The sequence below is a fragment of the Phragmites australis genome, chromosome 4 (assembly GCF_958298935.1).
Source record: "Phragmites australis chromosome 4, lpPhrAust1.1, whole genome shotgun sequence".
NCBI classification, from domain to species: domain Eukaryota; kingdom Viridiplantae; phylum Streptophyta; class Magnoliopsida; order Poales; family Poaceae; genus Phragmites; species Phragmites australis.
Genome location: NC_084924.1, coordinates 49944608 through 49970769, shown reverse-complemented (window position 1 = coordinate 49970769; position 26162 = coordinate 49944608). Strand labels below are relative to the sequence as shown.

The 26162-nt window shown below is 46.6% G+C and overlaps 3 protein-coding genes and 2 pseudogenes across 4 annotated transcripts; 4 read left to right on the top strand and 1 right to left on the bottom strand.

Moving 5' to 3' along the window:
- The first annotated feature begins 1381 nt into the window (after window positions 1-1381).
- Window positions 1382-8602, top strand: LOC133917148 (coatomer subunit alpha-3-like; annotated as a pseudogene).
- On the bottom strand, window positions 6183-6673 carry LOC133917152 (uncharacterized). 2 transcript variants are annotated; one of them, XM_062361152.1, is made up of 2 exons: window positions 6503-6673; window positions 6183-6401 (listed from the first exon to the last, which is right to left on the bottom strand). In XM_062361152.1, the coding sequence occupies exon 1, from the start codon at window positions 6671-6673 to the stop codon at window positions 6503-6505; it is 171 nt and encodes a 56-aa protein (XP_062217136.1). In that variant the 3' UTR covers window positions 6183-6401. The 2 variants fall into 2 exon arrangements, with proteins under 2 accessions (XP_062217136.1, XP_062217135.1); XM_062361151.1 differs by having other exon boundaries at window positions 6507-6673.
- A 354-nt stretch (window positions 8603-8956) lies between the features above and the next one.
- On the top strand, window positions 8957-10440 carry LOC133917150 (DNA-directed RNA polymerases II, IV and V subunit 9A-like). The gene is made up of 4 exons (XM_062361150.1): window positions 8957-9134; window positions 9271-9346; window positions 9637-9795; window positions 10159-10440. The coding sequence occupies exons 1-4, from the start codon at window positions 9106-9108 to the stop codon at window positions 10237-10239; spliced, it is 345 nt and encodes a 114-aa protein (XP_062217134.1). The 5' UTR covers window positions 8957-9105; the 3' UTR covers window positions 10240-10440.
- Window positions 10441-10594: 154 nt separating this feature from the next.
- LOC133917149 (S-norcoclaurine synthase 1-like) lies at window positions 10595-13097 on the top strand (annotated as a pseudogene).
- Window positions 13098-22760: 9663 nt separating this feature from the next.
- On the top strand, window positions 22761-24398 carry LOC133914546 (GATA transcription factor 4-like). The gene is made up of 2 exons (XM_062357640.1): window positions 22761-23405; window positions 23598-24398. The coding sequence occupies exons 1-2, from the start codon at window positions 23112-23114 to the stop codon at window positions 24060-24062; spliced, it is 759 nt and encodes a 252-aa protein (XP_062213624.1). The 5' UTR covers window positions 22761-23111; the 3' UTR covers window positions 24063-24398.
- Window positions 24399-26162: the final 1764 nt, after the last annotated feature.

Here is a 26162-nt window from a genome sequence, read left to right as displayed (position 1 = left end):
AACCCTCCAAACATAAGACCTCTATTTTATACACCAATACCAGCTTCTCGTGTTTCAGTGGCAGTGATTAACAACCATAAGTGAGCAAGGCTGACAGGAGCCATAGGACATTAAGGTTGACCATAAGTGGTAGTACTTGAAGGCAGATAGAAAGAGGGCTTTGCTGAAGTTGGTGCTACTAATGTTGGCTCTATCAAAGTACGCTCTTCCTCGCTCTTGCTTACCTGTGGACAGTGTATACCAGTTTTTATGCATACGATTCTTCATATATTATGACACTTGCTGAAATTAAATGCTTGTCAGCGGTGTTTTGTATTTATGGAGGCATTACGAAGCTATTATATTTGAAATGCGATACAAAATGAAGATAACTGACAGGGGATCGGTAGCAAGCAATTTTGTTATCCGGAAGCTATATCTTGAACGGAACTTGGAACTCATCTTCTGTTTTTCTTATGTTGTGTTGACATACTATATGGCTCAATTCCCTTGAGGAGTTTAGCTGTTAGATAGAATCCACTAGCTCGTTGGCATGTTGGTTGGATAGGTTAAAGTTGGAATTTTATATCAGCCAGTAGAACTAAGCTGACTTTCTTGTGGTGGTGTTTGCGGTGCAATTTTTTTTTTTCATAATTGTTTAAGATTGATATTGTCGTCGATTCCAGGGCTGAAATTCTCGAGATTAAATTGAAGCATTAGTAGCGTTCAAACGAATGAGCTTTTGCAGTTTTCACTTCATTGTTCTCTGATTTTCATCCATGGTCCATGGACGTTGCATAACATATTTCTGAAATTTCTGGTATATGAATTTGTAAAGTTGTAATAGATGCTATTTTGCAGGTGTTTATTGAACGGGAGCTGAGGACGAATAGGGCAGTGTCAAGGATGCTTCAGTCCCAGCCTCCTCCTCTCAAGGCGTTGTGGTGGTGTTTGAAGCACCTGTGTCCAAGGCAAGGGGGTTTCGCCAGAGTAGAATTTCTGCGTCAGGGCTGGCGATAAGATTAGGCCAGGGTAGGAGAAGAAGCTATTGCCTATTGGGCGGTGGAGTGAATCGTAGCATAGCATGGATCGGTTTTCCATTTCTTGCATCTAGTATTTGTGACTGCGAGCATTCTATCTATTTCCTTCCTTGTGGTGTGAGCTGGGAAGAGCTCTCTCTTCTCTTCTCTTCTCTTGACAAAGCTAGTTTAAGATGATCATCTGAAACTAGTTGTCGTACCTCAAAATGGGAGTAGTGAGTGTAATGTAATGGTCACTATGGGAGAGAAAGAAACAGGCAGATCCAACGGCGGGAACGACAAGAACGAGATCCCCAAAAGAGGAGGGAGCAAGGGCGGCGACGAGATCCCAAGGAAAAGGAGAGGAAAGCGCGGCGGGCGCCCAAGAGCAACCCCAGGTGAAGGGGCTGGCCTTCCACCCGCGCCGCCCATGGATCCTCTCCACCCTCCACAGCGGCGTCATCCAGATGTGGGACTACTGCATGGGCACCCTCCTCGACCGCTTCGACGAGCACGACGGCCCCGTCCGCGGCGTCCACTTCCACGCCACCCAGCCACTCTTCGTATCCGGAGGTCCTCTCTCTCTCTCTCTCCGCCCTCCTTCATTCCCCCAGATCTGGGCCTCGCTCACTTACTAGCGCTACTCCTCTCCTTCTCTGCTCTGCTCTTCACTTCACTTGGATCGTGCACCCAATCCAGCATCCTTGTCGTGCGCTGCAACTGCAATTCTGCAACTGATACATAGACCGCTTGAATGCACAAACACTTGAATTGCAGTAGCTACAATGCTAGTTTCATCCCAAAATTCTACTCTAGTCAGGGTCCTCCTGCCTGGGTTACACACGTACTGCTAAACGAACCTGACCTATCCTCACGCATATAAAGTAAAATCAAGTGTTGTAATGAAACCCATACTCTAAATACGGCCTGTGAAAATTAACTTGACACATTTGGTGTCATCAAGTGCCAGATGTTCATCCTATAGCTAACATTTGGCTGGCTGTGAGTGCATATGTTTCTTGTGGTTCATTTGTGGATTCTTTTCAAAATGTTGGATCTTTTGATGCGTTACAGGCGATGATTACAAGATTAAGGTGTGGAACTACAAGACTCACCGCTGCCTTTTCACACTCCTTGGCCACCTCGACTACATTCGCACGGTGCAGTTCCACAACATGTATCCATGGATCGTCAGTGCTAGCGACGATCAGACGATCCGGATCTGGAATTGGCAGTCACGTACCTGTGTCTCCGTGTTGACAGGGCATAATCACTACGTCATGTGTGCTTCCTTCCATCCCAAGGAGGACCTTGTTGTGTCAGCGTCTCTGGACCAGACTGTTCGGGTATGGGATATTGGGGCACTCAGGAAGAAATCGGTCTCGCCAGCAGATGACATTATGCGTCTCACTCAGATGAACACTGACCTTTGGAGGCATCGATGCCGTGGTCAAGTATGTCTTGGAGGGTCATGACCGTGGGGTAAACTGGGCATCATTCCATCCCACGTTACCACTTATTGTTTTTGGGGCTGATGACCGTCAAGTGAAACTGTGGAGAATGAACGGTAATGCTGCGATGCGAATCCCTTCTGAGATTTCTACCTCTTTTTACATGAAAAATAAACACTAAGAGTTTCATATGATGACAAGTGTTTTGGTATGCATATTTTACTTAATCCTATTAGATCCAGATGTGCATGCTTTATCTTGCCGCTTCCTGAAATTATGGACAGACACGAAGGCATGGGAGGTTGATACTTTGGGAGGCCACATGAATAATGGTTCTTGTGTAATGTTCCATGCGAAGCAGGACATCATCGTGTCCAACTCAGAAGACAAAAGCATCCACATCTGGGATGCCACAAAGAGAACCGGTATCCAGACATTCAGGAGGGAGCATGACCGCTTCTGGATTCATGCCGCTCACCCTGAGATGGATCTTCTTGCTGCAGGTCATGACAGTGGCATGATTGTGTTTAAGTTGGAGAGGGAACGCCCCGGCTTTCAGCGTGAGTAGTAATACAGTTTTCTATGTGAAGGGCCGATTCCTCCAGTATTATGAATACTCCACACAGAAGGAGGTCCGGGTAGCTCCGATTAGAAGGCCTGGAACAGTCAGCTTGAATCAGTAACCAAGAACATTATCATATAGTCCAACTGAGAATGCAATCTTGATCTGCTCCGATGTGGATGGGGGCTCATATGAGCTATACATCGTTCCCAAGGACTCTGCTGGCAGGTCTGATTATTTGCAGGAGGCAAGGAAGGGAACTGGCGGTTGTGCAGTTTTCATAGCCTGCAATCGGTTTGCAGTGCTGGAGAAGAGCAGCAACAATGTTTTGGTTAAGAATCTTAAGAATGAGATTGTGAAGAAAAGCCCTCTTCCTATTGCGACGGATGCAATTTATTATGCTGGGACCGGCAAAATATTGTGCAAAGCTGAAGACAAGGTGGCGATCTTCGATCTTCAGCAGAGGCTTGTTCTCGGCGAACTCCAGGCACCTGCTGTCAAGTATGTAGTTTGGTCCAGTGATATGGAGTCTGTTGCACTGCTTAGCAAGAATGCTATAGTCATTGCAAACAAGAAGCTTGTCCATTGCTCCACGCTTCATGAAACCATACGTGTAAAGAGTGGTGCCTGAGATGAAAATGGTGTATCCATATACTCCACTTTGAACCATATCAAGTTTTGCCTTCCTAATGGAGACAGTGACATCATCAGAACACTTGATGTCCCAATTTACATAACCACAGTTATCGGCAACAACATGTTCTGCCTAGATCGTGATGGAAAGAACAAGTTGATAATAATGGATGCTTCTGAATATATTTTCAAGCTCGCCCTTTTCCGAAAACGCTATGACCATGTCATGAGTATGATTAAGGACTCGCAGCTGTGTGGGCAGGCTGTGATTTCTTATTTACAACAGAAGGGGTTTCCAGAAGTCGCTCTCCACTTTGTGAAAGATGAGAAGACCAGATTTAACCTGGCTCTTGAGAGTGGAAACATCCAGATTGCTGTTGCTTCTGCGAAGGAGCTTGATGACAAGGACCACTGGTACAGGTTGGGGATTGAGGCTCTGAGGCAGGAAAACGTTGGTATCGTTGAATATGCATACCAGCGGACAAAGAATTTTGACAGGCTTGATTTTCTCTATCTTATAACTGGTTACTTGGACAAGGTGGGCTTTATGTGTAAGATTGCTGGGCAGAATGACAATTTGATGGGCCTGTTCCACAATGCACTGTATCTCGGGGATGTACGGAAGCGAGTTGAGATCTTGGAGAATGCAGGGCAGCTACCTCTTGCATATGTAACTGCTGCCACTCATGGGCTCACTGAAATTGCCGAGAGGCTTGCTGCTGAGTTGGGGGAGAATGTCCCTTCTGTACCCGAAGGGAAAGCTAGCTCGCTGTTGATTCCTCCTGCTCCACTTACATCTTGTGGTGACTGGCCTTTATTGAGGGTGATGCGTGGTATCTTTGATGCTGGACTAGATGCTACTGGGAGGGCAGATCAGGATGAAGAATATGAAGATGCTGGTGGTGATTGGGGTGATGAAGACCTAGAAATTGTTGAGGTAAATAGTGTGATGGAAAATGGAGATATTGTTGACCACAATGAGGAAGATGAGACAAACGAAGAGGAAGGTGGCTGGGACCTTGAAGATCTGGAATTGCCAGCAGAGACAGAGACGCCAAAAGCTGCTGGTCCAGGTCGTTCCACTTTATTTGTAGCTCCCACGCCAGGCATGCCTGTCAGCCAAATTTGGACGCAGAAGTCATCCCTTGCTGGGGAGCATGCTGCAGCCGGCAACTTTGACACTGCAATGCGATTGCTTAGCCGCCAGTTGGGTATCAAGAATTTTGCTCCTCTGAAGCCTTTGTTTCTTGATGCACACGTGGGCAGTCGTAGCTTTCTGCGTGCATTTGCAAGTGCTCCGGTTATACCTGTTGCTGTTGAGAAAGGCTGGACTGAATCTGCTAGACCTAATGTGAGGGGCCCACCTGCACTTGTGTTTAGCTTCTCACAAATGGATGACAAGCTTAAGACTGCATATAAAGCCACAACCGAGGGTAAATTCCCAGAAGCACCGAGGCAGTTCCTGAACATCCTACACACCATCCCGCTCCTTATTGTGGACTCGCGAAGAGAAGTCGACGAAGTAAAGGAGCTGATCGAGATAGTGAGAGAGTATGTTGTTGGTCTTAGGATGGAAGTGAAAAGGAAGGAACTGAAAGATGGCCCCATCCGGCAACAGGAGCTGGCTGCGTGCTTCACTAACTGCAAGCTGCAGAAGGTTCATATGCGCCTTGTCCTCACCAGTGGTATGGGCCTCTGCTTCAAGGGCGGAAACTAGGCTACTGCAGCAAGCTTTGCCCAATGAGGCCCAAGCGAAGAAGGCTCGGCAAGTCCTGCAGCCTTGTGGGGATAGGAAAGATGGCTGTCGGCGAGAAATCCGTTGGTGGTGTGTGGAGCAACCTTTGGTCCAAGGTCAGCTGTGTACCATATCCATATGTGAACCCTCGGTGGTTGGAGCAGATGCTTCAGGCCTGCTGTGCTCTCCTACACGGTCGAGATAAGTGGCGGCATAGCGTTTTCCTCCTGCTCTTTGCTGTCCGGAATATTAAGTGTAGCTGTAGCACTTGGTTTTCATGAGTCTTGCCTTTTTCCCTTTTTGTAATCCATTCCATTTGTCTCCTCATACAGCTGTGGTCATCTTATGTATTTAGTTGGGTCTTGCGAATTCATAATGTGACGTACCATGTTGGACTGGACGGATAATTCTCTCTTTTTCTGCTCTCCCTCCCGCGCATGTACGTATGTGGAGCTAGTTATTTCAGATGGGAATTCCTCCTCCTGCAAATGCTGAGCTGAGGGCTTCAATAGAAACAAGAGTGGAGAGCAGAGGCAGGAGATGTTGAAAGAAACATACTCCAGCGGCAGCGGCATTTTGAGTTTTCTGCTAGTCGATCATGGATCCGACAGGGTGACTGTTGAGGCATGAATCAAATCAACCCGTTTGTAGCGTGCTATACACAAGATTCTGCTTCTGCTTGTTGCAAGTGATCTAAATTGGAAGGGGAATACAAACTCAATTCAAAAGGTTCTTGATTCTTACTTAACCCGTTGGACGATCTTGTTGCGCTAAATTGAAAGGGGATTGCAAACTCGATTCAAAAGTTCCTTAACGGTTGGATCCTCTATACTGTAACGAGACGAAATGGATAGGATCAAATCATCAAACAAGCAATCTGATGTGCAAGACAAGATACAAGAGCGAGCTAGCTAGCGAAACAATCAGCTACTCCCATCCCATCCTGAAGGCGGTTGCTGAATCTCGATCGGTGTGACAAGACAAGACGAGGAGGAGGACCAGATCAGAAGAGCCCCTTGTTCCTGCAACCAGATCAAAGCGCATCCCATCCCAGCAGATTAAAGCGCGCAGATCGCGGTTCATACATCACAATAAGAGGAGTAGGAGGAGAGGCAGAGCACACCTACGTCTGCTTGGAGAAGGAAGAGGGCCCAGCTGCGGCGGCGGCGGCGGAGGAGGAAGACGGGGACCGCTTGCTGCGGAAGATCATATAGGCCAGCGGGAGCACCACGCCGGCCATCATGATCGCCGCGCCCACCAGGTACCTCGCCGGCGACGGCGCCTCCAGCTCCATCTCTCTCTGTCTCTCTCTGGATTTGGACTTGGATCTGGACTTGGATCTGGATCTGGAGAGAGGAGCGAGGTTATGCGACTAGAAAGAAAGAAAGGAAAGGAAGAAAGGAAGAGGAGCCAGGTTATGGCCGGCCGTCTGCGCAAAACGAAGGCGAAGGCGGACTCTTATTCTAGTACACCTTCGCTGTGGAGGTCACGTCAAACGCTCAAGGCCGCTTTCGGTCTAAAATTGGTGGTTTGGTTTACCACTCCATAGTGCCAAGCCAAGTTAATTTAGCTGTGACTATGGATGCCAGTGGGTATTTAATGGGCTATGTTGTTTGGTTCGCTTCTGCCCAGACATCTTATCTCTCCACCACATCAATATATGATTACTGTACTGACACTCCAATGATCTTGCAAGAGCTCCTGAGTGATTGACGACCGAAACATTCTAGAATCTGATTCCAAATTGCCATTTCACTCGCTTTTATCCAAAAGAATAATAAAATCATGAAACTAATTGTGGTTTCCAGAGATCTTACGTTTCCCCTACTGTCGACTATATATATTAAGCAAATTCATCTTTCTTGCGCTACAGTTGTGTGTTCTTCAGTTATCTGAAGCTGGCCTAGCTTTGCAGTGAATTTACATACAACCCAAGGCTCTGGCCGCGCGATGTGCTTCACACCGATTTCCAGAATCTGTCAAACTGCTTCAACGCACAAAGGTCAACTGTACGAGTACCTGATCTTGACCCCAAATACAAGATTTCGATCCTCGCTTCAAAGCAGGTTTGTCAATTTCGCCTTATCTCTGCCCACTGCCTTTGGTACAGTACAGCTTTTTTGAGGGGACAAACTGATCAGGCCTCGATACCACATTCCAAGTTATGCATATTTTCCCTTGTGCATGCTTCTATTTTGATAAGTTTGTATGCTCCCCTCTTCTTCCAGGACACTTGCTGTATAGATGGCAAGAAGGCAGGCTTCCAGTTGACATTAATTGCGTGATAAGGTGAGGAAAACTCTCTGGGCCTGTTTTGTGCTTTCCAAAAACATGTCATTCCTCGATCAGCTAAGTTTTTCTTTTCCATGCAGCAACCATGATCGACCGGCAGATAATCAATCATGTAAGACGTTTTCTTGAATATAGATAGACACAGAATTCCCAATCACTACTTACCGACAACTCCCGGGAATAAACGAGAGCAAGAGATATTAGGGTTGATTCAAGGTACAGATTTTGTTGTGCTGGCAAGATACATGCAGGTAAATATAGTTTGTCACTATGTTGTTTTTCCTTTTCTTGTTCATTATCTCTTCTTTTCATAAGAATTGGAAAGATGGGGAGGGGAGCCAGTGCTAGCATCGCGTAAAGCATACAAGACTGAGACTGCCACTTGAATATTCTCTAGAGCTATAAAAGAGTTCTGGAATGAGCTGACAAGTCATGCATATTTAAGCTTATATCATTGTTCTTGTCATCTCGATGGGGTGTGCGATTATCTTATCTGGTCGCCATTAGGTGCATAGACTTTATTTCTGTGACGTATCATTTTTCCTTATAGATACTGTCTGAAAGCTTTCTCAAAGCATATGGTAAAGATATTATTAATATTCATCATGGGCTTCTTCCCTCGTTTAAGGGAGGGCATCCTTCAAGACAGGTATCGAAATTGTGGAGTACATTTGTGAACCTAATATGATCTCTGCTTTTATTAAAAAAATGCTAATGCTGGGGTGAAGTTGATTGGGGCAACTAGCCATTTCGTTACTCCGGAACTTGATGCTGGGCCAATCATTGTGCAGATGATATTCATACTTTTACATAACAGCTAACCTAAGTATCAAATTGATGTATCACATCTTTAGTTGAAATTGGTGCTAAAATGTATGATATATGCCTGCCTTTGCCTATGTTAATGTGGAATAATTCTCAGTTGGTTTCTTTTGCTGTCCTTGGCAAACAGTTGTTGAGATCACTTTTATTCTTTAGCACTACTATCATATGCTAGACCACTTTCAAATCAGAACTGTTGCACCATTCTGCTGTGTAGTGAAGATCGTACTCACAGACGTGTCCGACCATATGAAGTGAAGAAAACTGTTGTATTCTGAGGTCTAATTTTTCTTGTGGATTGTTGTGATGTGTATTATTATTTGTCCAAAACAAGCAATAAGTGATTCATTCATTTTCTCTGTCAATATTAATCGCTGCTTAGCTGTGTGTGATTATGTAAGCCCAGCCCAACCCTAAAAAGATGGCCCAGGCCCAGTCTCAGGCCCAGGCCCTAATTGAAGGGAAGGCGGTGATCTGCTAGGCCCACCCACTCTCTTTGTTTTCGTTTTTTAATTTTTTTTTACAGCGCAGGCGCAGGACACGAAGAGCAAAACCCACTCCGCCGCCGTGAGGGAGGGAGGACGCCTTCGAGACGACGACCTCGACGCCGCCATGAGCGCCATGAAGTTTTGCCGCGAGTGGTAGGTGCATACGTCCATCTCTTCCTCCTCCTCCTCCTCTTACATCCTTCTTCCACCTCGTCTCCCCTCCTCACTCTCTCTCGCTCTCGTTGCTGGGAATCGAATCGAATAATGAATTGATTTTTGTCTGTTTCAGCAACAACATCCTGTACCCCAAGGAGGAGAGGGACAGGCGCACCCTCCTCTTCGCATGCCGCAATTGCGAGCACCAGGTTCGTTGGTAACCCCTTGCCCCTGGGGACTCGCCTCTCTCCCCTACCCCAACCAATCCCATCCAATCCAATCCAATCCAGTCTGATACTCCCATCGATCACAGCAACAAAGAATAGGTGTTGGTGCTCTGGCGGTCCTAGCTGCCTGTTCCCCGTGCCCCAAATTCTAGGGTTTTCTTTTTCTTTCTTTTTTGAACAAAGAGATTCTAGGGTTTTCCTTGGGACATACATGCCAATGCCAGATGTCCGTCCTCATCCTCCTTAACAACGTTAATCATTGCCCCATTCAGGAGATCTCTGACAACAACTGTGTCTATCGGAATGAGGTGCACCACTCTGCTGGGGAGCGCACGCAGGTTCTGCAGGATGTAACTTCTGACCCAACTCTTCCCAGAACCAAGACTGTCCGCTGCTCAGCCTGTGGTCATGGCGAGGCTGTTTTCTTCCAGGTTTATTTTGCCTCATTTTCATGGCTTGCATCTGATGCCATCTGAATTACTACCTGTTGTTTTTCTTCTACTCCTATATGTTGACTTGAATATCACGGCATGCGTATGGACTATGTTGGAATGATGCACCTTGTCAATGTTCCTGCTGGATTCCTGTCTTTTGCCATGTTTAGCCTCTATTTTGCTGTAGTGCTACCTAATTGATCATAAGAAAGCTGGCCGGTAGTTACTTATTTGCCTCCCAAATTGCACACAAATCCACTGGTCAAACTTGAATGTTTTGAGTTACACAGCATCCACAACACAACAACCTGACAACAGTTCTGATTTCTGAACCCATTGCTGTTCCTTTACAATTTGCAGGCCACAGCAAGAGGGGAGGAAGGGATGACCCTGTTCTTCGTGTGCTGCAGCCCTGACTGTGGTCATCGGTGGAGGGAATGATTCAGATCTCCTTCAAGAGGATACCTTCCGCTTGCCTTAACCAAACCGAGCACGCTGTCCTGAAACTTAGCTTTTGATAGTGTCTCATTAGAGCTCAGAACTGGTCTTGTCAAACTTGTCTAGTGATTTCGCCACTTGATTTGAACCGTGTATTTGAAAGTCTTGATGCTTCGTAATAACAATGAGAGAATGCTTCTAGCCCATCCTTGGTTAATTTTTCTGTCTGAGCAATAGCTGCACTGCGTAGTTGCATGCCTGGTAGTAACGTCTTGTGCTGGTACTTCAGGCCATGTGTTGAATCCTGTGCGATGTACTGAAAAAAAAAATCCAACCAAGTTGGCACTGTCATGTGATTGTCTGAGCTTCAAAGGGTTAGATAAATCACTGACCACGTCACCATCCACATATTCCAAAGCTCAAGTGTACCAAAGGCTCCATTATCCAAGGAGTTGGCATTTCAGCACTCAAGGGAGGAAGAGATGGAATCTCTCCCTGTGCCGAGCATGCAGGCAATGGTGGCAGCCACCGGTGGAGCCAGTGCGCCGCCAAGGTATCTCCGGCCAAAGACGTCTGCAGATGCTGCCGCTGGCAAAGGTGAGGTCGAGATCCCCATCATTGACTTCCAGAAGCTGCAATGTAATTGGTGTCTGCAGCTAATAAATTACGGTGTTCCAGATGATGCTGTCGAGGGAATGAAGACCAAAATTGAAGGATTCTTTCAATCACCTGCAGAAACAAAGCAGCAGTTTGCTCAGGAACGAGGGCAGTTGGAGGGTTATGGTCAGCTATTTGTTGTCTCAGAGGATCAGTAAGTTAGACTGGTCTGACATCCTTTACCTAAATACACAGCTGCCTCAGGACAGAAACACGAGATTCTGGCCTGACAAACCTGTTAACTTAAGGTGTGACTGCTACCCTTGCCTGTTTTATAGCTGTGACAGTACTTCTCAACTTGGTTATAGTAAAATGTTTTTCCATAAGTTGTTGGAGTTTCCTTTTCCTTCCATCTGAATCTGGAGACAACCAGCTGATAACTATGAGAACACCAGTGGTGAATAAACGGTCGAAGAGGGATTCACATTTAGTTGTTGATATATTTCTATCAGGTTTGATCTGTCGGTGATAAGTAACAGTCAGAACTTTTAGACAATAGGATTACCCTGCTTCTATTGAAAGTCAAGTAACAGTCAGAACTTGGCATCACTTGCTCACACATTCGAATTTAGTTCCGATTTTTCTTCGTGTCATCTTCACCTTAGATTTGATAGTTTTAATCTGTATTCAGAGGGGCAAAAGGTCTGATTCTTCTCTAGGCTTGGCTATCAAACTGCATGCCTGCAGTTTTAAGTGTTGCTGTACTCGCTGAAAAAATCATCAGTCGTTGCTGTCTATGTTTATTTTCTGTTGAGGCAAGTGTTGGTGTTGAAGGGAACATAGAGGTTGTTAAACATGGCGGGGACAAATAAGATTTGGATTTCTTACCGGTGAGAGTTTAACTGTGTATTTCAGATCGACACTGGGTAAATATTCGGCTGCTGTGAAGAATATAGCCTGTTGGCTATCATGTCGAAGAACTTGGGGTTAGAACCAGATGTGATTGCTGGCAAATGCATAGGTGGAAGAAGCACACAAGGTTGTTAGCTTCTCTCCACACTCCGATGCTGATCTTCTTGACTCTTGTCCTCCAAGTGAATGAGGTTCAAGGTCTGCAGATAAAGAGAAATAGTAGTTGGGTTCCCGTCAAGCCTCTGGAGGGCGCTTTCGTCGTCAACCTTGGAGACATTTTTCAGGTATTCTCAGTGACAAGCCCCTGTCAAATACTATTATTGCATTGGTGAGGGGAGTTGGACTGAAATGTTAATGTTGTTGCTTGCCTTTGTTGTTGAGCACAGATATTCACAAATGGAAGGTGCATGAGTATTGAGCACCGCGCCGTCATTAACACTGAGAAAGAACTGCTGTCCGTTGCAGCATTTCACTCTCCAAATTCCACGCCATGATAGGTCCTCTCAAAGTGATTGCGCAGCACGGAGAAGAGGTATACTGTTGTAAGACGGTGGACCATGGGAACTTCACGAGGCTCTTCTCCGCGAGATTGGAGGGTAAGGCTGTGTTTGTTTGAGCTTCTAGTTAGCTTCTAGCCTCCAAAAGCAAGAAGCCCAAACAAACACCACTATTTCTGAACCCACACTTGCAGAAGCAAAAGCACGGAGAAGCCCAACACGCAGTGTATTTTCTCAAAGCAGCTCGGCGGGTGCTTCTGCGGGCTTCTGCGGGTTGAGATATGAACCTCCCCATCAAGTTCCAGGTTATTTACCCGCCTCTGCCATCGCTTATATTGGGCAGCCGGTTCGTTTTTTTTCCGGCCTCTCTCATCGAACTCGAGTCAGGCGCTCTCCGCAGGATAGGCAACGGTGGTGGCTAGGGTTTCGCCTCCTCCCTCCGACGCACTCTCGGCCCGCCGACAAAACCGCGACCCTACAACCCCACGGTGAGGTGCTCGTCTCCAGCTCCACGGCCTCGGTCCGCGTCTCCAGCTTCACGGCCTTGGTCCTTGTCTCCAGCTCCACGGCGAGGTGCTCATCTCCAGCCCCACGGCCAGGTACGCGTCTCCAGGTCCACGGCCTCGGTCCTCGTCTGCGGCGGGTGCCCTTCCTCCGGCGAGATCCATTCCTCCGACGAGTTGGCATCCCTCCGACGAGCCCTCGATCTTCCTCTGTCAAGAGCTCCTCCGTCCGGTTTTGCTACGAGGTAACAGAAGCTTGCCATCCCCAATTGATTGATGACACCTTTGTTTAATTTTTCAGTAATTTGTATGGTCATCTGCAATGGATGTTGTGAACCAAAATTTGAGCCTTTGGATAATTGTATTGTTATCTGCAATGAATAATTGTAATGTCTCACGCTATGTTGTTCTCCTAATTAGCTAATTGGACATATATCGCTCAATTATGTGCTGACAATATGTTGTTCTCCTAATTAGCTAATTGTACATATTTGTCAAGAAGGTATATTACTTAATTTTTATGCTGATTCGCTATCCTGTTCCTTTCTATTTGTTTGCAATAGACATGCTACTTTAGGTGTATGTCAATGGCAGGTTGGCCGATAGTGGTATTGATATACAAGGAGTAGATATGCATACTTAACATGCCATGTATACATTGGCATAATGGCCTGTTCAGTGAGATTGTTCCATGTTCAATTTGTTTATACTATTAATTCAATTTGAGAAATTTAGATGGACAAGAAGGACAAGAATGTTGCAAAAGCAGATTGGGATCCCCGTAGTACCACAATTTTTTGTAAGCTTGCTGTTGAGGAGATCCATGCTGGTAATAGACCTCTTGGTGGATTGAATGCAAGAGGTTATCAGAGCTTGGGTCAGAAGTTTTTAGAACGGATGAAGCTCGAGAGCAGCAGCTAATCGAGGGAAGAAAGCCCCGCCTGCCTGCTTTTGCAACATTTTTGAACGCATATCTGCCTAATTCATTAATTTACCCGTATCGTGCGTGTGTCAAAACCGTATTTGCACCCGTAATTCACCAAGGTAAATAAGGCTCCTAACTAGATGATGGTAGTAAGTAGAATCTGCAAGAGATTCACTATTAGTGGACTGAAGCTAAAGATTAAGTTTTATAATTGTCTCAACAGTATGTTTATCAGTGAGAGAAGTATGATGAAAAAGATCTTGAATATATTTCTCTTAGGATAGAAAGAAACTCTGATAAGTAGAAAAGATCTTAGTCCCAAGAAAATAATAAAGAGGACTGAGATTGGATATAAGAAAATACTCATCGAGACGAGCCTTTACAAAAGTAATGTACTTAAAATTACCCCCTGTAATGATCATGTCATCAATATACAAGAGAAGAAGAGCTTGATCACAAGAGAAAACGTGAACGAAGAACGCAAGATCATGAGCACTAGCAGAAAAATCAGTAGCAATGATCATAGAAGAAAAGTGCTCAAACCAAACTCGATAGGTTTGCTTAAGGCCATATAAAGAGTGATGGAGATGACAAACCATACTTTCAGAAACAGAATACCTTGATAGTGCATATATGTAGATCTACTCATGCAACTCATCATTAAGAAAAGACATTCATGACATCAATTTGAGAAATAGACTACTGATGCCAGATGCAACATTAAGAAAGTCTGCATTATGGTCATGTGGGTCATTGGAGCAAAAGTCTCATCATAGTCAAGATCATACTCCCGTTGAAAACCACGAGCAACAAGACGAGCCTTGTAGTGCTCAAGAGACTCATCAAAAGTAATATCTCGAGAAATGTGCACCCAACGAACAACAGGGTCACAACACGTATAACCCTTATGCTCAACACTGTAAACAAGAAAGACATACTCAACAGATTGAGTAAACAGTTTGGTACGTTCATGGGGGTGAGAAGAACATAACAAGCCAAAAAGACGAAGAGATGAGTAGTCAGAAAAACGTTCATATAGACAATCAAAGGGAATCCTATCCTTAAGAGTAGAAGAGGGTTAGATGTTGAATAAGTATATGGCAGTGTTGACCGCATCAATCTAAAAATAAGATGGAACAGAATAGACAATCATAAACACGTGAGCTGTCTCAAGAAGATGACGATACTTACGCTCAGCAACACCATTATCTGAGCTCCAGGATAAGAGAACTAAGATAACGTATCTTGTTTAGCAAGAAAAGAACAAAAATGCATAGAAAGAAATTCACCAGCAGAATCAACGTGAAAAACACGAATAGTGTCAAACTAAGTGTGAATCATAGTGGGAAAATGCTTATATAGATAACACATCACTATAAGAAGACATAAAATAAATCCAAATGTGGTAAGACAAATCATTTATAAAGATAATATAGTAGCTATGACCCCTTTCAAAATGAATATAGCCAGACCCCATACATCTAAGTGAATAATTGTCGCATCCCAAAAAATGCTAATTTCATAATTAAGCATGCGTAAAGGTATCAAAGACTAGTTAAACATGTTTTAAATACCTTAGAGATGGTTTAGAGCGCTTTGGAGAATCCCTAAATACCTTGGAGAAGGAAAAGAATAGAAGGAGGTTGATGAGGAGAGACTTGAAAAAATTTCAGCAAAAGAACCCCCTCACGGTCTGACCGGGGTCACCCGCGGTCTAACTGCCAGGTACATTGCCACGTGGGCTGCCACATAGATTTCCCGCAGTCTGACCGGAGCTAGTTGCGATCTGACCGCCAGTACGCAGAGGCTTGGATTAAGTAGATCGATCACTTTCTTTTGCTCTCTCTCCTCCCACGTGCACTCTCTCTCATACCCTCTCTCTCATTTTTCCCCAACCAGTTAAGAGAGTTGGTGGGGAGGAGGAGCAAGGAGGGGAGGCCAAGGAGGAGGTCTCCGACGAGCTCCCCCACTGGAGGTGGTTTTCTCTATCGAGCCCGAGCTCCTCGGCAGCGTATTCTTTCTCTTCAAGCCGTCCACCACCTCCCTAACAGTGATTTTGAGCTCCGACCATTCCCCAACCTCCACAACCAGACCACGAGCTTGCTAGGACATGGTGAGCACCCTAGACCCCCTCTCATTCCTTCCCCATGGCTAGATCGACCGAATTTGAGCTCATCGAGCTCAACAATGGCCTTCACCGCCATTAGAGGTAATAGTTGAGTTTCGGTTATTTTTGGCGTGTGCTTGTTATCCTACGCGGTAGAGGAGGTCAAGATGATGCTTTAGGTCCAAAATCTCCACCCAAAAGCCACTAGAATCATCACCGGTGAGCTCACCAAGTGCTCCCAGCCGAGCACAGCGGTTTGACCGTGTTTTTTAGCGGTCAAACCGCCATTCCAAAGGTCGGACCGCCTCCTCCCCCCCCCCCCCCCCCCGGGCCGGTCTGACCGCCAGACCCCAATTTTCTCTACACACCAACGATCTAACCACATTTTCCCACGGTCTGGCCGCCACTCCCTACGGTCTGACCGCCCCTATTGGCGGTTTGACCGCAGTCAACTCAGACAGTACCATTTCAGCGGAGTTCACTATTTGTCTAAACTTGTAAAATTTATAATAAATTCTCCGTAGCTCCAAAACTTATGATACTAATTTTTTTTGTTTCATAATACCCTAATATACCTATTAAAAATATCCCCAGCCATGAAATAATTTATTAAATTTCTAAGATAAATTAATTAGATTGAGGCTTCATTAATTCACCGTTAATTCTTTACAAGTCCAAAAATTATGAAATCAATTTTGCTATTCTTATTATGACTTGTTCTAGCTAGGAAAAATATTTTCATGCATTATAACACATATTTTATGGTATTTTATCACATATATTTTGTAGCATGTATTGTTGTACTTCATTCATGCTCATCATTGCATACGTTCTTCTTTAGTGAATGAAGAACCCGAGCATGACGTGATCATGGTTTGAGGAGATGCCAATCTCCCGGAGTTCTGTGAGTGTTGTACGGGGAGTATCAAGCAACCACCAGAGCAGCAAGGCAAGCATCTAAGCATATTGCACCCTTTGAATTGAAGTGTGGAGTTTAAAATTGATAAGATATGCTCTATGTATGTTTGTATATGTAGTGAGTCAATGTCGGGTTTATATGGGTAGAACCTATATTGATTGCATTACCTCTATCTTGAGTTGTTGAATATCCACATTATTGTAGCCTTGGTGATATTGTTGATTTCTAACTTACAAGGTCATTCGAAATGCTTAGCGATGCATAGGTTACCGGTAGAAGTAAAGTGGTGTAGTGTTCTATCGCTCGCGAGCTATATGTTTAATTATGGTTTACTATGATAATATTGATGATGTTGGTTGGGTGAGTTGTAAGGATGAGATGAGATGTGGGCGGTGTTATGGGTGTCTTCTGCCTCGGAGGAGTTCCTCGGGGTAGTTCGGGTGAGGAGCCCGGTCACCATAGATCGCTTTACATCTTTTAAGCACCGTCTGTTGGTGTCGTTGGCTTTAGCACTTTTCGTACTTACTACATATCGCATTATGGGAACAACAAGCCGAATACCTTTGTAACTGTAGCCTTTTCGCGTACAAGTCGATGGTGTGAGCAGGCGGGTTTGTAGGGGTATCTAGTTTGCTCTGGGAGTAGTTCTGAATGACCCCCGCACCTATCGGTGTATGAGCAAACGGTTGAGGTTTATTGGGAAAGGTTGACTTGAGTACCCCTTGCGTCGGTCTATGTGGGCACATGAGCCATATGATCCTCAAGTCGTTTAGGTAAAGGAGTACCCCTGCAGGGTGTAAAAACAATTCGAATTGCCACGCTCTCGGTCATGAGCATGCTTCTTTCCATCCGCATCGGTCGTAGAGTTGCGAGTGTGGGACGATGGTATGGATGGTCTGTTGGGAAATGTTGATGTTGGCTATTGATGTTTTTCTATGTTTCCATTTACATTTATGCGCAAGTTGTTGGTTACAGGGTATGTTGGTTAAGAATAGGTAATCATACGTATGTGTCTAGGTTACTTAAGCATATTAATATACTTAACCTTATGATCTTTTTCTTACTAATGGCTCAATGCATGATCTTTGGAGCAGGATTATTTATATGTATCTTATATGGATTAAGTCTTGCGAGTACCTTTCATACTCAGTTGTTCTACAGGTTTTGCAGGTGAGAAAGATGTAATGTTTGGCCACAAAGAGGCCACAGAAGCTGATGAAGTCACATGAGGAGCAGGCGGCGGAGTAAACGAAGACATAGGCGCAACAGGTGGATGAGTAGCCAACACTGATGGAAGCAACATTAATCTAGAACCACACAACTGAGTCTTCTACGAGCGCAGCTCTGTAAGAGCCTCCACAAGAGTGACACGGGGATGTCGTGCAAGAAGCTAAGTGTGATGGTGCTTAAACTCCGGACGAAGGCGAGTCATGAACTCATAGAGACGTCAAAAATCCCGTTCAGCATGAAGATCTAAGTAGCACTGGTAGGAGCAACAACCAACAACACAAAGGGAGTCTAACTAACACGACACAGCCGATATCTGAGCATAGAATACATCAGTTGTGGCATCACCCTGCTGAAGAGTCTTCTCCTGGTGAACAATAGATAGATATAGAGCATCCCCAGAAGGCTCACATGTCTAACAAAGATAAGTCCATACCTGAAATATAGTAATAAACTCAACAATCTCAAAAGAAATCCTGAGCTCCACACTAGAAACCAGAATAGACACAGCATGAACATCATCATCCATGCACTGAGCACAATCAGATAACTGATCACAGTATAGCAAAGCATCGTGATAGGCAGAGATAACCTTCTCATAGGCAGCGGTGGCGATGTCAATAGCTACTTTGTCTCCTTTTGTCGACAGATGGTTGCACGGGTTCTGTCAAAAGCTCAGGGAAAGGTGGACAAGTAACATCGCTGGAGAGAACACCCTAAAGACGAAGCCCATGCATGTGAATGCGCATATGCTGCATGAAGTTCTGGTAGTTAGCACCATCAAAGATCACCAAGCACTGCTGAACTAAAATGGTGCTCGACGACCTCCTGAAGAAATGATGAACGATGGCGAGAAGGAGAAGCAGCGGACGACAACAAGAATGCAAAAGTAATGGCGAGCAATAGTGAGAGTGCAACCAACTAGTAACAAGAGACAACTGGAGCGTAAAAGAGAAGCGGCGATCGACGGCGAGAGAGTAAATAAAGTGACAACTGCTGTAATTTTGTTACTTTTTTTTTCTTTTTTTTTTCGAATCAAGGGAGGATCAAACTACTCAAACTCTCAAACTTGGGACTAAGCATGAAGTCTGTGCGTGTCATGAGCATAGCGGTGCAATCCAGAGCAGAGCGGTTGTGGCAGCACTGAGATCCGTCCAGATCGGGACAGGATCTGAGGGCAGCGAAAGCGGGAGGCAGCACAGGGCAGGAGGTAGGCGCGAGAGGTCGGGGTGGTCCGATGGGGCAGATCAACGGCTTGGGGATGGGGAGCAGGACAGTGACCGGTAGCCCGGGTGGGAATGGTCGGGCCAGACGGATCAGGCGAAGCAACCAAGCTACTTGGATGACCCCATGCAGACAGAGACATGCAGTGGGCAGCGGGAGTATAAGCCCACACCAACCAACACGAACGGCGACACATGAGGACGAATGTCAGACTATGAACATATTTGGATTCAGCAGGAGGGAAAGCTAGAGATGGAGCCGACCAAACAAAGAAATAGCTGACCGACGGGAAGAACGGTGGGTGGATGAGATCTAATCTAGCTCTAATACCATATTAGAAATAGCAACTTATATTTGCTGAAGGTCATGAACCAGCATATATACATATGTACACACGATAATATGCATAGAACCCCTTATATATTGAAGATATTACACAGAGCAATATATATCTAACTATAAGATGATATATTTCATCCATCCACGATATCCTAAGTCATATATTTCATCCATCAAGAGAAATTGAGCTAAAATCTAAGCTAACCACCTAACGCTAGCTTATTGATCCATCCACCTTGACAAATTTAGCTAAAATAGAGCTAAATTCACAAAAAGACATCTATAGATATAATCACCAAATCAAAGCTATCTACAACAAATGTGCAAGTAAGCACTCACCTTGGAGAAAGAACATACACCAAATCCCACTCAATCTTGAAGTTCGATTGCACCAGTTTTGTTAAAATCGTCACCTCCACCTCCGGAAGCAGCCGCTACCGTTGTATTTCAGACAATAAGAAGAGTGGTGGTTAGGGTTGTAGATGTAATGGGGGAAGTTATATCTAAGATGGTTCCTAACGGGACCGTGGAAGATAATAAGGGAAATCATATCTCACAGTTTAGGGCTGCAACCGTCCCGGATAAGCACATATCTACCATGGTTCTAGATATCTGACTACAACCAAACGGGCAACCAACAAACCTCCAGCTTCAAACCATGAGTGGTAATTTATCTCACATGTACTACTACAGAACTATCCATAGATGGCGGCTCATCACTGCCAGTTGTGCAAGAACCGGCAGTGCAAATATATCACTGCCGGTTCTTAATCTCCTGCGCTCGAACCATGCTGGAGCCGCTAAGAACCGACACTAAAACCAACTATCAGTGTCGGTTCATAAAAAAAGATTTTTTTTATGAATCGGCAGTGAACCAAGAGCCAGACTCGAATTTATGTTTCAATTCCGCAACGAACGTGATTACGTCCGATCCCGAGGCTCTAAAAAAATCTAAGTCCTCCACACTCATCTGTCGTCTCTCCTCTTGCACCCTTCTCTCTCTCCTCTCGAGTGTGCCGCCTCTCACCCATCTTCCAAAGAACTAGGCCCATCCCCTCCACTCTCCTCCGCCACTGAAGCCGCCATAGCGGAGATGGCCGCGACATCCCGTTGCAACGACCTGGAGCCCGTCGCCACCTGCACCCGCATCCGTTGTCGCGGGTGCCGCGTGGGGCGGGGACCGTGTCGTCGGTGGCTACTGGGTCTGCACGGGCCGCCACGCAAGGCACGATGACGTCCACGGTAGGATGTGGTTTCCCCGTCCTCTGTGGGGTCGTCAGCGCCCTAAGTCAACTGCTAATCTGCGCGGAGCGACGGCGCCTGGGCGGTCGCAGTGGCATGGGGCGTGGTGGAGGAGGGCTCAAGGAGCTCACGCGTTGGTGGGTCAACGGCTCTGCAAGGTACACCGTCACCTCCAAGGTCGTCCACCGGCTATGCGTGGGTGTTTGTGCTGTGGTGGTGCCCTTCGTGCCACCACATTTCTGTGTGTAGGGGTCGCGATGGCGGGATCCACAGTGGCGAGTACAGCGAGGTCCTAGGAACCGCGATGGTGTGATCTAGGAGCGGCATGGCGATGTGGAGTCGCTTTTTTCTTTTATTATTTTTATTTGCTGGAAAAAGGCTTCACTGCCGGTTGGAACTACGAACCATCAATGATGGGAACTTTCAGTGCCGGTTTTAGAACTGATACTGATAGTCACTGACTATCAGTGCCACGTAATCGGTGGCAATTTTGAACCACCACTGATGATATGTTTTGTAGTAGTGACGGTTCCAAAGAAGTCGTGATAGACAATACGCTTTTGAATGTTTCTCCCTCGCAGTATAAAAAGAGAAATACTTGTTCTAATTTGGATTCGAATCACTTGCTAAAAACACTGTTTGGCAGAGATTACACTGATTCTAACTAGAATTCTAAACGGTTGTTGCTGCCAAAGGCACCCTTAATCAAGCTAAGGTGCGCGCGTGGTGAGTGGGGGCCGGACATGACGAATGAAGACACGAGACGAGAGGTGCATGCCCGGCGGCCGGCCCATGCAGGCATGCACGCCACGGCCACGCGCGCGCGCCGACACTCCACGTTCTGTTGACGCTCCTCCGTCTCCCTACCTGCATCTGCATGCATTCGCGCGCGCGGTAACTACTGCACCATATCTATCGCAGTCAGAGTTAGTTTCAAAAAGTAGGAGTAGAAACACGTACTCCGTGCATCGATATGATTCGCAGGCAGCAGATCGACCATTCATGTAGCTAGTCAGAGTTCAATTACGTACTTTATATGGTGACGTGGAGGAGGAGTATTGATTAGGCGTGAGAATTTAAGACGTAGCGCAGCGGGAGGTAGAAGACGGCCTGTGAGTCGTCAGATGTCCATATATATATCCAACGGCCGGCTCACAGTGATCAAGTGTAAATTAAGTTTTGAAGAAGAAAGAGTGGCTGGCACGTCCCCGTTAGAAAACGTTTTATGGTCAGAGCGGTCACATGAAATCAAAGCGGTAATATATATAGCTATGGTTAAGAATATATAGATGCGATTTGGTTTGGTTAAGAATAGATTCGATGGATCGACGTGGTCATCACGTGCATGGAGCACGAGTGCGCACGTGCGAGGATGAATCCGGCCACCCTCACGCCTCGGGATTCTCGCCTCCCCTCGATCACGTGATTCGATGCTGGAGTAACTCCGGCTGAGTGCTCAGGGCAGTTCTAATACGGAGAGAAGTGAGTGTAGCGAAGGTAAGAGCTAGTTCTTATTTTGTAGATATAAAAGTAAATTTTGAAGAGCTATCTTTTGATAAAAAGATAACTCTAAACATGAAGCATGCCTTATCCAACCTATATCTTCTCTATAAGAAATTGAGAATAACAAAACCTGTATAAATTTTGAGAAGTATGTTCTAGCCATTAGAGATACGGTCAGCTCATGATCTAGCTAGCTAGCTCTAGCTGCTCTCAGCTGCATTAGTTTATTTCCACGTGGATGCATGGACGATTTGGTGCATGCATTATAGTATTTGCTTCGCTGCCAGTTCCCACCAGATCGATGTGCAACAAAAGCTAGCTAGCGCTGTGAAAACACGGGGTGGTTCTAAAATTAACAGCTGCGCATGCACATGCACGGACGCGGTGAAAGTGAAAACAAACAATAATACTCCACTAGTAATGCAAACGCGCGCATATATGGAGTTAAAGCTAGCTAGCATGGTGAGTGAGTGTGAGTGAGTGAGTGAGTGGTGGGGCGACTGCATCGCATGATGGATCGGCGATCAGTGTGGGGGTGGGGCGACTACTACTGCATGGGGCCTGCCTTCCCTGTTCATCTGTACATGTTGTGTTCAATCCTGCAGCTGCATGCTTCCTGCCCACCTAGCCCCAGCTGCCTGCATCTACCGAGATCGATATCCTCTCTCCTTCATGTGCTCGCCTCGCGTCGTGCCTTCGGTCGGCCTAGCTAATAAGCTACCACACACTAGCTGTTAATTAGTAAGGTACTATCGATATGATCGATAAAGCTAGCTAGCTGCACTTCATTCCTTCCTGCTCCGATCCTAATAGCTACAGGTAGTAAGCAGTGCGTGATTCGATCGGTTGCTTAATTACTCAGCTGGTCACGGCAGTCGGCATGGCGCCGGAGTGGGAAGCAGCGGCCATGGGCATCGACCCCGGCATGGGATCAATACGCCATAACAGTATGGCTGCTGCTGCTCCGATGAGCTTCTCCTCCCACGCATCTGCTGCAGCCCACCATTTCTACGGGGCCGACCAGCAACTGCCTGACCTCTCCAACGCCGGCGCCGCGCACGACTTCTTCCATGCTGCCAGCGCCGGGAGTAGTGAACCTTCTGCCGCGGCGACTCCGGATCAGCACGGGTCCTTGAACCTCTCCTTCACCGACGAGTTGTACCTTCCAGTGCCGGTAAGCATCATATCATATCGATCCAATTCTTCTTCAATTCATTTAGCTGCTACCACTACCAATCAAAATTCATCAGTTACGTTAAATATATAATTATATTGAATGCATGCATGCGCGCTAGCTAGATTAATTGTTGTATCAATCATTATTCAGCTACGTACGGAGTAGTAATTAGCTTTAATTGATGTGCAGAGTGAGGAAGCCGCGGAGCTGGAGTGGCTGTCCAATTTCGTCGACGACTCCTACCCCGACATACCCAATTACCCGCCGGAGGTGCAAGCAGAGATTGCGGCCGCGGCAGGAAAAAATAACAACCCCGGGGCCGGCGGGAGCGGAAGCGGTGGCGGGGAGGAGGCGTGCGGCGTGCGGCGGTGCACCCACTGCGCGTCGGAGAAGACGCCGCAGTGGCGGACGGGGCCCCTGGGGCCCAAGACCCTGTGCAACGCGTGCGGCGTGCGGTACAAGTCCGGGCGTCTGGTGCCGGAGTACCGTCCGGCGGCGAGCCCGACGTTCGTGCTGACGCAGCATTCGAACTCGCACCGCAAGGTGATGGAGCTGCGGCGGCAGAAGGAGCTCCTCGTCCTCCGTGGCAACGCAGCTGCTGCCTCGGGATCCGGCGGCGCGGAGCTCATGTTCCGAGACTACGGCGTGTGTTGACTGTTGAGCATACGCATGCATGCATGCGCTACCTCACGATGAAGCTACCTAGATTTTGCAATTTCGATCCCTTCCCAGCTCGATCATATCGCATCGATCCCTAGCTACTCTCTCTCTCTCTCTCTCTCTCTCTCTCTCTCTCTCTCTCTACAATTTTAATTTGGGTATTCAATTAGTCCACTGCGTGTATCCTGCAGCCATTATGATTATATTATTTTGTTTGTATCCCCATGCATGCCACCTCAAATCTCTTTCATCTTCGATTCTTGTATCAAAATAATATGTAAAAAACGCAATGATATTGACGATGTATGTTTCAGAAGTTGGTTAAAAATTGGGCCCGTTTGTTTATTTATTTTGGCAGAAGAATCTTATTTGGGTGCACGGTTCGTTTGTTCATCGTGCGCTGGAGCTTTGAAGTTAATTTTGTCTCCGTTTAATTTAATTTGTACTCTCTGAAATCGTAAATATAAACATCCATCTCCACTTTTTGTCTAGTAGGTAGCCCAGCTCAGTTATTATTGTTTGTTGGAGTAAGTATCTACCTCGACGAGTGAGCAACCTGCAAATCTAAGTGGCAGCGACACCCTTGTCTCTCTGCTGGGCCCACTATGCAGTGCCAAACAACGGGTCTACCACCTGCACAGGCCCACCCGTCTGACAATGCACAGTCGCACTGGACCACACCAGGGCCAATTGTTAGCCTGGGATGCTCTTGCCTATCTCTTTCTGTTTGTTACACATAGAATAAAATATAATAGAATCGAATACGATAGGGTCACACCAGGAATCCAAGATATAATTTTTTAAATAATATTATTTTAGAGGTATGTTTTTTCGACCTAGACTTTTCAGAGATGGACTTGCTGAGAAATTAATTCTCTGCACTAACTTTTTTCAACAGACTCAGTCCATAAATTAGTACTGTTTTTTATATGAATAATAGTCTAGGAGGCAACTTATTCAAACAAATTAAGTCTTCTATTTATACTAAAATAGCCTTTGACCATTTCTCAAAGAAGTCTCTATCGGATGCTACCCTGTTGGGATTGAAGTTTCGATGTACTAGTGTGGAGATATTTATAGGGTTAGAAAGTCCAACGACTTCTTAGACACCTATGGCAGGAGATTCTTCATATGCTCCAACTACAAGTACAACCCACCGGATAGAAACCACGGCAGCTGTCGGTGACACAGGAACCAGAGGTCCCCGAGTCCCGAGGCCAGATCAGCAGTATGCCACGTGGTGTCCTCCCGCGGGGATCATCTCCGCGAGGTACGAGAAGACTAAGTCCCGGGAGAGGGTGCTCGGGACTATGAACAGTGGTCCCCGAGTACCCGAGTTCCCCGATGACCCGAGAAGACCAAGTGCCGAGAAGAGAGTGCTCGGGGCTGTGAACAGTGGCCCTCGGGCACTCAAGTCCCCCGACGACCAGAAAAGCCAAGTGCCGAGAAGGGGGTGCTCGGGGCCGTGAACAGTGGCCCCCGAGCGCCCGAGTTCCCCGAGGACCAAAAGGAAGTCAGTTTCGGGAGAGAGTGCTCGGGGTCGTGAACAGTGGCCCCCCGAGCACTCGGTTCCCCGAGGACCCGAACAGCTAATTTCGGGAGAGAGTGCTCGGGGCCGCGAACAGTAACCCCCGAGTACTCGGTTCCCCGAGGACCAAGAAAGTGTATATCCGGGAGAGAGTGCTCGGGGCTGTGAACAGTGACCCCCGAGCACTCGGTTCCCCGACGGCCTTAGAAGTCCTTCGCTGGTGGCCCCCACAGTGGTCCAGCGGTGAGGTGTCAACCAGTGAAAGGCTCGATACCGTATTTAAGAGGGCGCGTGGCCTGTCACTTCCAACTGCTCCTGCCATGCTCGTTATCAGTCCCTGTCATGGCCTGGCAGGGAGGCATGGGGATATTTAATGCACGGGTCCCATCGCGGGATATTCGGTGCGCCTCGGGATAACATCGCGAAGCCCAGGCACCCCGCCTGCCGCTCTGCTGTGTCAGGTGTGCAAGACCAAGCGGGCACGCCGAGCTGTTCAGTGGCTGCCCGGTGGGCCCTCTCCGCGGCGCCCGTTGCAGAACGGCATGATGACGAACGAGACCGGACGG